Raw genomic sequence first — 13668 nt, 5'->3', positions numbered from 1 at the left:
TTATCTAGCAAGCTCCAGGCTGGTCAGAGGCGTGCAGTGAAAGTCAAGGCTAACCTGGTCTATCTAGCAAGATCCAGTTTTAAATCAAAACAAATAAAATGGCAACCATCAAAACAAAACACTCAAAAAAAAAAAAAAACCCAAAACAAAAAACCCAAAACCTGTGCCCTTTTGCTCTTTTGTTTGAAGCCATGCCCACTTTCTTCCTCTTTTAAATTCTGTCTTAATCGTGAGTTTACCTGAGAGGCCACTGAATCCACTTTCAGGTTCTCTGTGGGAACAGTATTCCTTCTAAGATTCTTCTTTGACGTTTCTTTGGGAAAGCATAGACTACACAGATGACTCCCCCCCCCCCCCACACACACACACTCCCCTGTGCAAATCAAACCACTTTAGGATTGTCTTCTTCCAAGGACCTTGTCCTACATTCTAACCTGTGCCCCCCCCCCCCCCACTGACAGAATTTGCAGCAATCCCTGTGGCATTTCTTCTACCTTCCAGACATGCAGCCATGAGGCAGGCAGGCCAGGAAGTCACCAGCTGCTCAACTTTTAATAGATGCCAGGGTCTGGCTGACTAGGAAGTCTCCCCACAGAAGCACTATGCCTGCCTGACGTCTCTCTCAGACAAATTCAAAGAGCATGCTCCTGTCATGCCTTGTCCCCACACTGCATCTGATCTGGGCTGCACTGCTCACATACCACAAATCACCCATTCGCAGCCATGCCTCCATCGGCAATGGCGCTGCACGTAGAGGCAGCGTCTACACAGTACTCACGGCAGCACCTACGCCGCAAGAAGTTCTCTATCCCCTTTCTGCAGAAGCCTGGCGGGGGACAAACTGGCTCCTGTTTTAGTTCGGAACTGATGTGGGCACAACTGCAAATGCCATGTGAGACCGAGCGACACAGCAGGGGACCAGATAGAAATCTCAGGGGAGCTGTCAATGGATGACTCTCAGAGGGCTGCGAGTGAGCAGAATCATTTCTCTTCCTAATCCCTGGGCTAAGTGGATAGGACCCCAGGGGTCTCAAGCCTCCAGCAGCCTTATCTACCATGCCCCGTGTGTACTATAAATATGTCACTTTCTGTATGTGCTGGGAAACATGCTGGAAAGTGCCATTCCTACCCCATGTTCAGTTCCCTCACTCAGAACTGTGTCTCACTTGAGAATGGAGTTGTATGGGGTCAGATGTCAGCCAGAAGCACATCTCACAAAAGCTAGGGTATTGGTCGTGCTCTTTAAAAATGAAGGGATCCCTCCAAATTGTTTTTGAATGCCAAATCTTTTCAACTTATTTAATCTTCAACAATCACTTAAAGACTATTAATTCAGTCTGGAGAGATGGCTCAGAGGTTAAGAGCACTGGCTGCTCTTCCAGAGGTCCTGAGTTCGATTCCTAGCACCCACATGGTAGCTCACAACCATCTATAATGAGATCTGGTGCCCTCTTCTGGCATGCAAGCATACTTGCAGGCAGAACACTGTATACATAATAAATAAATGAATCTTTTTTTAAAAAAAGACTGTTAATCCTTATTTTCTATACGGAAGCAGGAATAGAAAGACTATGTAACTTTGCCATGGTAACACAGCTACAGAATATCAGAGCTGGGATTTGACCCTTGAGTGCTATACTCTCTTTAGGGGTAAGTGGCACTGCTTGGCCCTGTGAGTGACAGGAGACGCCTAAGAGTAACAAAGGAGAGTGGTCTGGCATCTCATCGTGGGCCTGCTGTAAACTGTGAGTTCGTGGAACTAACTCATGACATTCATGGGGTCTCAGACATTTCCTTGTCTTAGAGAGACACATTACAAATGTTTCTTATAGAAACTTACTTTCATTTGTTAAAGGAAGAAAAATACTAGAGATAAAGGTCAACCTCCCCTTCCCTCCGTGTGTGTGTGTGTGTGTGTGTGTGTGTGCTTACTGTTCACAAAAGTCTGGGCTCTATTCCTAACACCTCTCTTCGGCATTACAGTTAAACATTTTTATTTGTATTTATATACATGTGTGTGTGACTGTCTGTATGTTCATCTTCTGTGTGTGTGCAAGTGTCTACTGAGTCTAGAAGAAGGCTGGATCTCCCTGGAACTAGAGTTACAGTGAGTAATGATGTGGATGTTGGGAACTGAACTCAGGACTCTGCAAGAGCAACCAGTGCTCTTAACAACTGAGCCATCTCTCCGTTCTTCTTCTTACTATTATCATTACTATTATTATTATTATTTTAGATAAGAGTGTCATTATGTAGACCAGGCTACATGGAACTTTCTATATAGATCAGGTTGACCTCACAGAGATCCATTTGCTTCTGCCTTCCAAGTTCTGGGATTAAAAGAGTGAGCCATCACACCTGGTTCCCCATTACAATTTAAAATACGGCTTAAAATCCTTTATGTAGACCCTTCACTGGTAGAGGGGAATTTTCCCAAATTTTAATTCCTTCAAGAAAATTTTCAAATAATCAACTTTCCAAATTAAATCTATTAGCATGGGTGATGTGTGACTCCAATTTGGGGGGGGGGGGGCAACTCTTAATTCAATTAGTATCTTAGCAATCTGGAGTTAAAGGTAGTGTCTTTTCCAACACAGCAGCATGTAGGAAGAGTGTAGATGTCTAGTAAAAGCTTGCTCAATGAACTTGTTCCAATGCATTAGATTTTAATTTTCTTTAGGCCATTTTCAAGTACCTATTCACAGAAATCTCTATTTGCTTATGATTTCCCTAGGTGCTTGGAACTACATTAATTTACCTCTGCAAATTGGAGAGTAAAATATTGCTTTTCTTAGGGACAGCCTACAAGATTCCATGGATCTATAGGAGGTGGCATAGGATAGGAACATTTATCTTTCAATTAATGGAGTCAATTATTTCAGCTGATTTCAACAAACAGTGTAAGCACTTGATCCTTGACATTTTCCTCTCAGAGAACGCATTTTGCCCTGGTTTTATCCTTCCTAGTATCTTTTTTATTGTCTGTGTGTCTTCATGAGTGCACAGATGTATATGTGTGTGTGTGCGTGCAAGTGTATGTACATCTGTGCATGTATATACGAGGCAGTAAGGTGGCACAAAGCTTCAAGGAAGGGCGGCAGATGATTCTGTGGGGAGATCTCGTGGTATCAGCAATTTCAGATCCATTCCGGAGTCTAACCCTGAGAATGATCATTTCATGAGTTCATTTTTGCTCAGGGGCCCATAACTGAGAGTTAATTCAATCTTTTTTGTCCTTAAAACAAAGGCTACAGTGGAGTTGTATCATTGCTAATGTACCTAATAGTGCTTTTCCTTCTTGGTTTCTTTAGTCTTTCCCCCTCTTTCAATTCCTCTGCTCTTTGCTTTGAGTGAAATCTTCCTTTTGGAGGGCAGCAGCATGAACACACTTGTCCCCAGTGGTTGCTTTCAAAGCCCCCGTTACACAGCAACTCTCGAGGGGCCCTAAGACAACTAATCACTGTCTAGGTCACTAAAGTGTAAAAAAAAAACCCTCTAAGGAGCCCATTCATCACCATCCTTGCTACCTGAGCCATGAGAGACGGGGCCACGAGATGGGAGTGATATTTTACCAATCCTTGGACATCATTCAGTTCACCAAATGAATGCAATTAAAACACCATTCATTCTGAATTAACTTTCCGGTTAGATGAATAAAATATCTAATGGGTGAAGGGCAGGGTTTAGAGACTGCAGTTATCAGATGTGCCAGTGTCCGCTGGAACCTGGAGGCATGTGTTTCTGAGATGACAGAAAGGAGGAAGAGTCTGTTTTGGTATTCATTAGTGCACAAAACTCTCAAATGAGTCTGTCCCTTCCCCAGTTCTCTGAGGCTCTTTAGAGGTGTCTATCTTCAGCATCCTTCGCCTCTGAGACCAGACACTGGCTGGGTTTCAGAGCTTTGGGCTTAATTGCCTTTATTATGGGCACAATGTTCATCATGCAGCCAGGGAAGGAAGCTGGCTGGGTCATTAGCACAGCAACTCTTGCTGATGAGGTCTTAGCCACCAAAGAGGATGTCTGAGCCATCCCTTCAGGCAGGGAGTGATTAGGTGGGTTTCTGTGGGGGTGGTCCTTCTAATTATTCTAACCCCTTTTAGTGGGTTGCCTAGACGACCATTGTGGTGTTTTTTTAAGAGCTGCAGTCATCCCTCCATTAAAACCCCTTGCGGCTTTGCGATGCAGCTGCAATTTGGATGGGATCTATCAGAAATGTAATCATAACCATAGGCAGGCCCTTCCTCAGTCAAATGTAGAGTTAGGTCATTCAGAGTTGGTGAGTGGTCCGAGCGGAATGCTCTCAACAGAACCCCCATCAGGAAAGGAAGCAAGGATACTTGAAATCAATCTCCTCATCTCAGCTCTCTATTTTTGTTGTCTGTGTTCCCCAATCAATTCTCTAGGGTGGTAGCATGCTGATGGTCACCTGAATGTCTGGAAATCCATTTCAAGAGAGATCTAGTAACGAGCTACGACCCCCAGCTTTCTCATGCTCATGCTCATAAATGTTAAGAGGGCATGCTTCATGTTGCTTCAGCAGCCTGAACTTGTGCACACGTGCACAATTTTGTGTGCATACATGCAGATGCATGTGTGTGCAAATGCTAGCTGGCCAGCAAGCCTTGGGGCTCTGCTTGTTTTCACCTCCCTATTCCTGGGATTACAAGGATGTGCCGCCATGCTCGGTTCTTCTCTATGAATTCTGGGGAGCCAAACTCGGGTAGGTCCTCATGCTTGCCGAGCAATCACCTCACCAACTGACTTTGACTCAAGAGCATGAATGAAGAACAGAAGATCCAGAGGATCACAGTAAGCCAACTTCACAAGTTCAAAGCCAGCTTAAGCTACACCGTGAGTTCGAGGCTACCACAGCATACAAAGTAAGACTAAATAAACCTCAATAAATTAATAAACCAACAAACCACAGTGAAACCGGCACAATCTTGCTCACTGAGAAATACAATAAAGACAGAAATTCTGGCTTTTACCCACTGGACTAACAAAACTAGTTCAAAGTTAGCAAAGGCTGTGAGCTTGCTTCCACCTCTCATCACACCTATGTGCAGAGGGTACAAACACGTGATATCTCTTCAGGAGGAGTATAAATACCGAACATTTGAGCAGCATAAAAATGCTCCCATTATAATACACATGCCTTTCGGCTCACCAAGCGTATCCCTGGGGATTTATCCTATAGCGCTCGTTTGTTCTAGAGCACAAACAGAATGCCTAGCATGGCAGACAATTATCGCCGACAGTTGATGGGGCGTGTGTGTCTATCAGTATTGACTGGTTAAGTAAACACGTGTGCTTCTTTATATGTAGACTGGCTAGAGATTGACAAGAGATGCTAATGACTTTTGTATCTCAGAACTGGGAAGTCAGGAATAAAAAGGAGTAACCTAGATATTTTTGAGGCTTAAACTTTTTTCCTTGGTGTGTCTGAGTGCAGGCATGAATGTGGTGAGGCACATGTACTGAACGGAAGAGCCAGAGGATCACAGAAAATCAACTTCACAAGTTCAAGGCCAGCCTAAGCTACAGAGTGAGTTTGAGGCTATTATGGGTTATGTAGTAAGACTAAACCTCAATAAAATAAATAAATAAACAAGCAAGCAAACAGTAGAATGGGCACAATCTTGCTCACAGAGAAATACAATAAAGACAGAAAATATATTTCCATTTCCACTTTGAGACAGGGACTTGTTTGCTTCTGTGGCTTATGACAGGTCAGTTAGTCTGCCATTTTCTGGGGATTCTCCTGTCTGCTTGCTGTCTTGTTGTGGGAGTACTGGGGCTGCATATGTGTGCTCCAGTATTTGACTTCCCATGTTTCTGGGGATCAAAACTGAAGTCCTTATGATGACAGGCAAGAACTTTACCCCCGGAACCATCTCCCTGGCCACTGTTGGAGGTTTCGTCACTGTGTGTGTTTCCTGTTTTAAAAAATAGCACAATGGCTCCCTTTATTACTAAATTTATGTAGGCACATCTGTGGCTGTGCCTGCATGTGTACTGTGTGCATGTATGTGAAACCCAGAGGTCACTGTGGGGTGTCTGCCTCAGCTGCTCTTCACCTCCCCTTTGAGACAGTCTTTCCCTAAACCTGGAGTTCACCGATACAGCCAGGCTGGCTGGACAGAGACTGTGTTCCAGGGACTCTCCTGCCCACCCCCCCACCCCCCCCAGCACAGGGGCTACAGACAGCCCCACTGAGCTGCTACCTGGGTCCTTGAGATGCTAACACAGCTTGTCACGTCTGCATGGCAGGCACTTTGCCAACAGAGCTATCTCCTCCGCTCTCTCGTTTCTCTGTTCAGTAGATTAACAGGGCAACACATTCTCTGCTTTGTCTGACATGAAACCCCAAATTAGCTAACTTGAGAAGCAGACAGACATTTTCAGTTCTCCATAACTTTCAGGAACTACTGGACCAGCAGCAGGCATTCTCAGCTCTCACCTACCCTTCGCCCTGTCTCAGCTTCGCCATTTACAAGAGGACAGTATTGTTGGCATGTGCCGTGCCTGGGCAGCCATGTCCTAGGAATCTGAGAAATACCATTCCTATTTCTTCTTTCATCCCTTCTCAAAAGATCCCCGTGGCATTTCTGCTCTTCAGCTGTTTCAGAGAGGGGTGTCATTCTTCACTGCGAACCCTCTTCCATGTTATTTTCCCCTGGAGCAGGCACCCCTCTCTGCTGCTAAACTTAGAATATACAGCTCTCCATCGGCCCAGGAGACACACCATTTCTTTCCTCTCATCTATTTGATGTTACCTGGATCTGGAGGGGACACCTGCCAGGGGCTATCACTATTGGGACCTCCACCTGGCTGCCTTGGGGGGCTTCCCCAGATGGTTTGTACCGGGTGTCTGCAAACCCTTGGTGTGACGGTGTTGTTTTTCTGCTGTTATTTGTTCTCTTTCCTGTTAGCCTCCCTGGAGTAGACTACTGGGAACTGCAGCTGGTTGTCTCAATGAGGCCTCTCTGGTCAGTTTCTGCTGGATGTTCTGAGCATCAGCGTCTTCCAGCTGCGGTCCCTACCCACCTGTCTCTTGTTATTTATTCTTTTACTGTTTGCTTACGTGCTTAATAACCTCACTCATGGGAAACTGAAAGTATGGCCATTGTAGCTCATTCTCTAGACTGTGATCCGCGGGGTGCCAGGGAGGCCAACTCAGGCCTTCTTGTTCGTGCCACAGACACTTGACTGAGCTGTCGCCCCAGCCCCGAGTTCCTTCACAACAAGATACTGTTTAATTTTGAGAAAAACGAGAGAATTGGGAGAACTGGCAAGGGCCACCCGGCCAGTGGCAAAGCTGAGTGGTTCAAAGCATGCGGGACTCCACAGTTCCCACATCCTACTACTTCACCAGAGACCTGTGAGCCTCTTTTCCCAGAACCACCAGAGCGCCACCCTGTGGGCCTCCACTCTGTCTCATCCGGCTCGAAACGGCAAGCTTCTGTAATCCTGCACCTGTTTCCACGCACGGGCTTTCACTCTGAGGCAGGTCCTTACATAGGCGTGGTCACATGGCTCACCCCTGGCTAGAGGCTGGACTTCACTAGTCCTCTGTCTCTGGAGGAGGGCAGAACAATGACCAGCAAATGACTTGACAGACTGAGGGAGGGGAGGGTAAAATTAAAGCCACACAAGGAACAATGAGAATCCAAATCCTTCTGCCTCCCCAGGGTTAAGGAGGTGGGAATGAATATTAACTAGGCAGATCTAGCTACTTTCTTTTCAGTGCTAAGGATCAACCCAGAGCCTTGTCCATGCTAGATAAGTGATCTACTGACACACATCTCGGGGATCCATCCATCCACTTACATTTTAGCATTGTGCCTCCTTCCATTATATATTCTTCCATTGCATGATGAAAGTTAAAAATCAAAGCATCAAATCAAGAAATAGCATTAACCAAGAGAAGCTCCCATGCCTGCTCCTTTGTGGTTTTGGTTAAAATGTAAGTCTTAAGCCTGGTGTAGCAGGTGTACGCCTTGAATCCCTGAACACAGGAAGCAGAAGCAGGCAGATCTCTGTAAGTCTGAGGCCAGCCTGGTCTATACAGAGTTCTGGGACAGTCAGGCTATGTAGAGAGACTGGCTTAAACTTATAATAATAATAATAATAATAATAATAATAATAATAATAATAATAATAATGTCCTACAGTCTCAGCAGCAACCATGTAAATAGAGCCCAACATTTTAAAAGAAATGAGCTTGGTTTGATTTTATTGTGCGCCATGTGTATGCAGGCGCTCATGGAAGACAGAAGAGGGAGCTGGACCCTTCTTAAGCTGGTGTTAGATGTGGTTATGAGCAACTCAGGGTGGATCCTCGAAACCAAATCTGGGCCCTCTGAAAAAAGCAGCAAGAACTCTTAACTGCTGAACCATCTCTCCAGGCCCAAAGCGCAACATTTTTAAATAAACTGTCTAAGCTATCATTTGGTTTCTAATGTGGAGAGAAGTGGACCTATTTACAGAATTATTGATTTCTTTGGCCTGGGCTCAGCTGAGCACCCATTTCGGGTTTGTTTGCCTTTTAGGCACCCCAGGGGCTTCGGAGAAAGTGCCAGTTTCCCTTAACAGCAGTTGGCTCTTCTCCACTCCCCCACCCCCACCCCCAGGCCTGGCTGGTGCTTGCCCTCGGTCTCCTGGTGGGAGGTGCAGAAGCCAGTCACTGTGGGCCAATTTGTGGTATTTACCTGGAGCACTTGAGAAACTTGGCCAGTCAGGGAATTGACTTAGAGCCTGGTTTGAGAACTATTGATCCGGAAAGATCAATATGGCTGTCCAGAGAGTTCTTTGATGAACTCACATTTTAAAGGACCAGGTAAAAGCTGCAAAATCGAGTGCGCCGGGAAGGCTCTGTTATTTGTGGTGTCCCAAGCTGGACTCAGGAGGCTGAAGTCACTGACCTGGAAGCCTAGAGGATAGTTTTAACGGGCAAGAGAGTCAGAAGGGACCCCAGCACTGTCCTGATTCTGTCTTTGCTGCTAAGGAGAGCCCTCTTCTGCAGGAATGGCTGAGCAAGCAATGAAGCATAGAACCACCCGGCAGATCTTAAGATGTGTGACAACCACGAGCCACACCAATTAACTGATCCCAAACACGGAAGGGTGATAGAGGGTGAGCTAGGCTTGTGAATTCCCAAACCAGAAGAAGTTAATTAGTTGTGGCAAAGTTGAGTCTGATATTGCTGGCACCTACAGTGGTCCAATATATATACACATATCATGAATTATTGGGAAGAAACATGTGGAACATTCTCCCACAGGGATGCTTCATTAGAAACAACGCTCCATCTCTGTTCCTGTGGAAATGACGAAGAACGAGTTGAGTGCAGTATTTGTGGACAGGCTGCTGGACCAGAGTGGGATGAGACGTGGACAGGGTTACCAGACAACTAGGGATGCGCGCTGGAGGTTGTTATGGTCCTGGTTATGAACGGGGTTCCCAGCCTCTGGTGGGTGTGGGCAGTTGCGAGCCCACGGATGGCAGGGATGGCGGTGAAGGCAGACAGTGTTTCTAGGCTGCTGGCACAGAAGGGCAGCTCTCTCCTCAGAAGCGAGATGTCACTGTGGTGAACTGCACTGGAGTCTAACAGTCTCACTGAGATGTGGGGCAATGGGGTGTTAACAGTGGGGCCAGTCACGAGAGCCCACAGGCTGGCACTCACCTGTTGTATGACACGTAGGAGCTGCCTGACTGAAGCCCAGTCCCGAGCGTCCCCATTGGTAACGATGCAATACTTCCCACCGCGCAGCGTGACCAGGAAGATAAACTGACACATGTGGAGCATGAGATTGGTCATTAACCCCTCCATATGACTGTAGATCACCCTGCACCTAATGGGCTTTGCAATGTCAGATGGCTAGTTGGTCCTCGGCCCTGCTCAACATTACGCCAATGCTTCAAATGAGACAATGAAGAGTGTGCACACGATGATGACGCTGAGCCCGCAAATGACACGGTGGTCCATGTCCTACTCAGAATGGGATGCTCCGGACCGGATGTTATACATCAGAGCCCTTCAGACCAGAACAGAGGTGACATGTCATCACCTGTTACCTGGTTAGAAATTCCCTTCGGAATGCATCTGTCCTCTGAGCAGACATCCAGTGAGCGTCTGCTACCTGTCAGGCACCGGAGGGGGGGGGGGGACACGACACAAAGGCACAGCTCGTATTGAGGAGTCTAAGGCTCCAAGATGAGATCAACGGAAGAGGCTGTTTTAATACAAAGTTGTGAGTACAACGTTCCCGTGTCTGGGGGTAGGAGGGGGAGGTAGTAGCAGAACAGAGAACACAGAAATTAACCCAATTTGCAGAGGTGGGGCTGTCAAGAGAGTTCCCAGAGAGGATGACACCTGAGTGGAAGCTGAAAGGCTAAGTAAGCAGGAGTTGGGAGTGGCAGAAGTCTAGGCAGAAGGAGGGGCGTTTGCAAAGGCACCGTCATGAGGCAGGGCGCGTGCAGCATGCTATGACTGTTCTCTCAGAAAGGTAAGGGGTCCGGATGGAATATGCTAGAGCAAAAAGACAGGGGCGGAGCACCCAGCCCTGGAATGACACAATCAGATAAGGCTGCAGAAAGACAAGAGTGAGCTTGGCAAGAGTTGTGGAGAACAGAGAGGGCACCCCTGACAGGGGGGAAAGACATTCCTGCAAGATAGTGTTGGGGAGAATCAGGAAGGAGGCAGAGCTGAGCAGAATTGTGGACGGCCTGGATATTGGCAGCGAGGGAGAGAGGAGCCGTGGCATTCTCATTCTCAGCAAAAGAGAACTTGAGAGGGAAAGAAAGTCGTGCCTTCCAGTAGCGGTGATCAAAGATAAATTTGTTTTTGTCACGTGGAGTTTGGATTATACATCGGACATCCATGTTGAAGCGACAATACAGAAACTCATACAAATAGTCTGAGTTGAAGATAATGGCTCTCAGAGCCAACAGCATTCTAACATGTGACAGGAAGAGGTGAGCCCAGACTGGCTAAGTCAGAAGAGTAGTGAGTAGAGACATGACCCCTGAGGAAGATGAGGACAAAGTCACCATGCAGTAGGCACAGGTTCACATCGCTTAAGTCAGAACGGCTTACGCAAGCAGCTAACTAAATCTACTCATTAGTTTAAGCAGAATGGCTTTTGTTGTGGGTACTGAATCATCTTTAAGAGGCTACAGGCACAGCCAGGAAGAGGTAAGCGACCATGAGGACATGTGTCCTTCACCATGAGACTGGTATCAGGGGTCAGGTGATACAGCCTCTGCCAGAGTCACCCCAGATGAAGAAACCCCTCAGCCACTGTGTCATGAAGAGCCTCAACAGGATGGTCTTGTTCCACATCACTTAGCTGAAGGTTCGCCTTCGGACACTGGGAGTCAACTGGACCCTGGAGTGAGATCCAAGGGAGACTTTTGTGCAGAAGAGTCAGTGAAATAAAAGATGGAGTCCAAAAAAGAAAAAAGTACGAATAATCTTTATTTCTTGGAGACACATTGTAAAAATGTTAGCGGTTAAGAGGACCAGAACATGTTTATTCAGATGCGGTACACACCCTGGGGATCAGAACACGCCCGTAAACAAGCATTGCGGGTGGGGGGGGGTCATAAGTAGGCGGTCCACTCCCCTGTGCAAGTGTGCAGGAGTCCCTCCTCCTCAAGAGACTTTTGTAGAACCAAAAGGGCCAGATTTTCAGCAAGAGAAGATGTTAACACATGTCCAAGGGTTTAAAGGGGACCAAATTATAATCACACATATCCAAGTGACACAGAAGAAAGAGCATCCTGGGACTGCCTATGAAGGGAAAAAGAGGCCTGGCGCACTACTTGAAACAGGGTAAATAAATATTTTGGTACGGGTGTCACCCTGAAAGACAACATGTTGCTTTGGGGTTCTACAAAAGGAAGGGGCCACAGGCATCCCTCTGTGTGGCAGGCAGACTGCTTTGGCACAACCTCCAGGAACCTGGCAGGCTTGCATGTGCGCCCTCGCTTCACCTCCAATGCACGCTGCTTTGCGAAGAAGTTAAACCTCGAGTGAAATCCAGCCTCAGTCCTGACAAGAGTCACAGGGATGTCTTCTGAAAGCACAATGGTCAGCAGGACCAACCATTAAGGCGTTACAAAGCATTCTTCTATTTGAGAAGTAAATTGTGCCGAAACACACCAGGCAGCTGGCAATCAGCACGGAGGCTCAAACCCACACCTGCGAACCCATTTCCAGATGCACAATTCCCAGTCTCTCTGCGCTGACGTGCTATTGGATGAGTTCTGTGATCTTCCTCAAGCTTCTGTTACAGAAGGGGCACTACAGTTAGCTGTCTCTATGGGGAGCTAGTCTGAATGCACATTTGCTGCTCAGATGAGAAATGAAATTTTAATAAATCACAGAGTAGAAAGGACCCCGGAGATCACTAAGCTCAGCCCATTTGTTTTCAGGGAGGAAATGACACCAAATAAAGGGGGAATGACCTAGCTGAGGTCACACAGCAATGGAGACTGGGCCCTGGCATTCTCCGACCCTACGACAGTACTATGTGCCAAGCTACCTCCCCAAGCTTTCGGTTTGCTGGTTTGCGTCATGGGGTCCCACTGGCTAAACACCAAGATTATCAGGTACACAGCAGGAAGACAGAATCCACTTCAGTTTTAAAATCAGAATATCAAAATGATTCCTGAGCCTTTAGCTACCTTCATTTTATTGAGAATGCAGTCCAAGTAAATCACGGCTACCTACGGCAGTTATCTTCAGATGTTGACCCGGACACTAACAGCACTACTTAGCAACACTTATGCAAGCACATCCACGGGATGTCTCTCAGGGAACGCGATGGCACCACGGTGGTGACTGGAAGTAAAGGCGCTTCGGTTTCTCAGAGTGCAGTCATGAGTTTGTCCCGGTACGTGACACTGTAGGCCCCGCCTAAGTTCCTCTGGCTGTGGTCGTGGACATAGTCCAAGTGGCCGTCATCTCCACTGGCTGAGGCTTTCCAGTGCGGCCTGTCATCCTGACAAGGTGGCCTGTTTTGTTTGCAGATGGGATGGTTACTGGGAGAATGGAAGATAATTCAGAAAGGAGCGAGGCCAACCACACAGGCACAAAGGAAATAGCGGGGGGGGGGGGGGCAAGTGGGGTGCCTGGCATGTGAGTGGCCTGGCGACTTCAGGATTTAAAAAAACCCCTGTGTGACCATCTACCAACTCTGATGCTGATAAAAACTGTTTCTAGCCATGGTTTTGCAAGGGGGATGTGGTGGTCAGGTCAGTCCAAGGAAAGCTGAGGGGAAAGCCTCCTCCAACCGGATGTGCATGGTGACGGTTTGGGATAGCATCTGCTGCAAGCGTGGACCAATCAACTCTCCTCAGGATGCAACTCTAGAGAGTTCTAGCACACAGAGAGCGCTGGGTGCCATCTGGGTTCAGCTACAGATCGTGGTTCTCAGGGGACACTAAAGCCTGGCATCAGCAGGGCCACCTCCAAAGAAAAATGTTGCCTCTGGGTGAAGAGAAGCTAGGGCATGTGACAGAGCAAAGATGCTGACCAAGTAGGCGATATTAGATAGGTCATCTACATAAACCACTGCTAACAGGATGCTAGCCCTGCTAAGCCTCAGCTGCCACTCATGTCCGAAAGATAAACTACAATTGAACGATGTGAAGATTTAGCCT

The 13668-nt window shown here is 47.1% G+C and overlaps 1 protein-coding gene across 6 annotated transcripts in view; it reads right to left on the bottom strand.

Annotated features, from left to right (window-relative positions):
- Positions 1-13668, bottom strand: part of Epb41l4b (erythrocyte membrane protein band 4.1 like 4B) — a 149251-nt gene that overhangs the window by 53767 nt on the left and 81816 nt on the right. The window contains exon 16 of one of the 6 annotated variants that reach the window (XM_057790428.1): positions 11497-13047. The exons of 4 other annotated variants lie outside the window; for them this stretch is intronic. In XM_057790428.1, the coding sequence (XP_057646411.1) occupies positions 12873-13047 (175 nt within the window). In that variant the 3' untranslated portion in view covers positions 11497-12872. Of the gene's footprint in view, positions 1-11496; positions 13048-13668 lie in introns of those variants that run through there. One more of the 6 variants, XM_057790429.1, reaches the window with a different exon arrangement.

This window comes from Chionomys nivalis, chromosome 16 (genome assembly GCF_950005125.1).
Source record: "Chionomys nivalis chromosome 16, mChiNiv1.1, whole genome shotgun sequence".
Lineage (NCBI taxonomy): Eukaryota > Metazoa > Chordata > Mammalia > Rodentia > Cricetidae > Chionomys > Chionomys nivalis.
The sequence above is the reverse complement of the archived record's forward strand: the minus strand, read 5'-3'. Positions and strand labels throughout refer to the sequence as shown.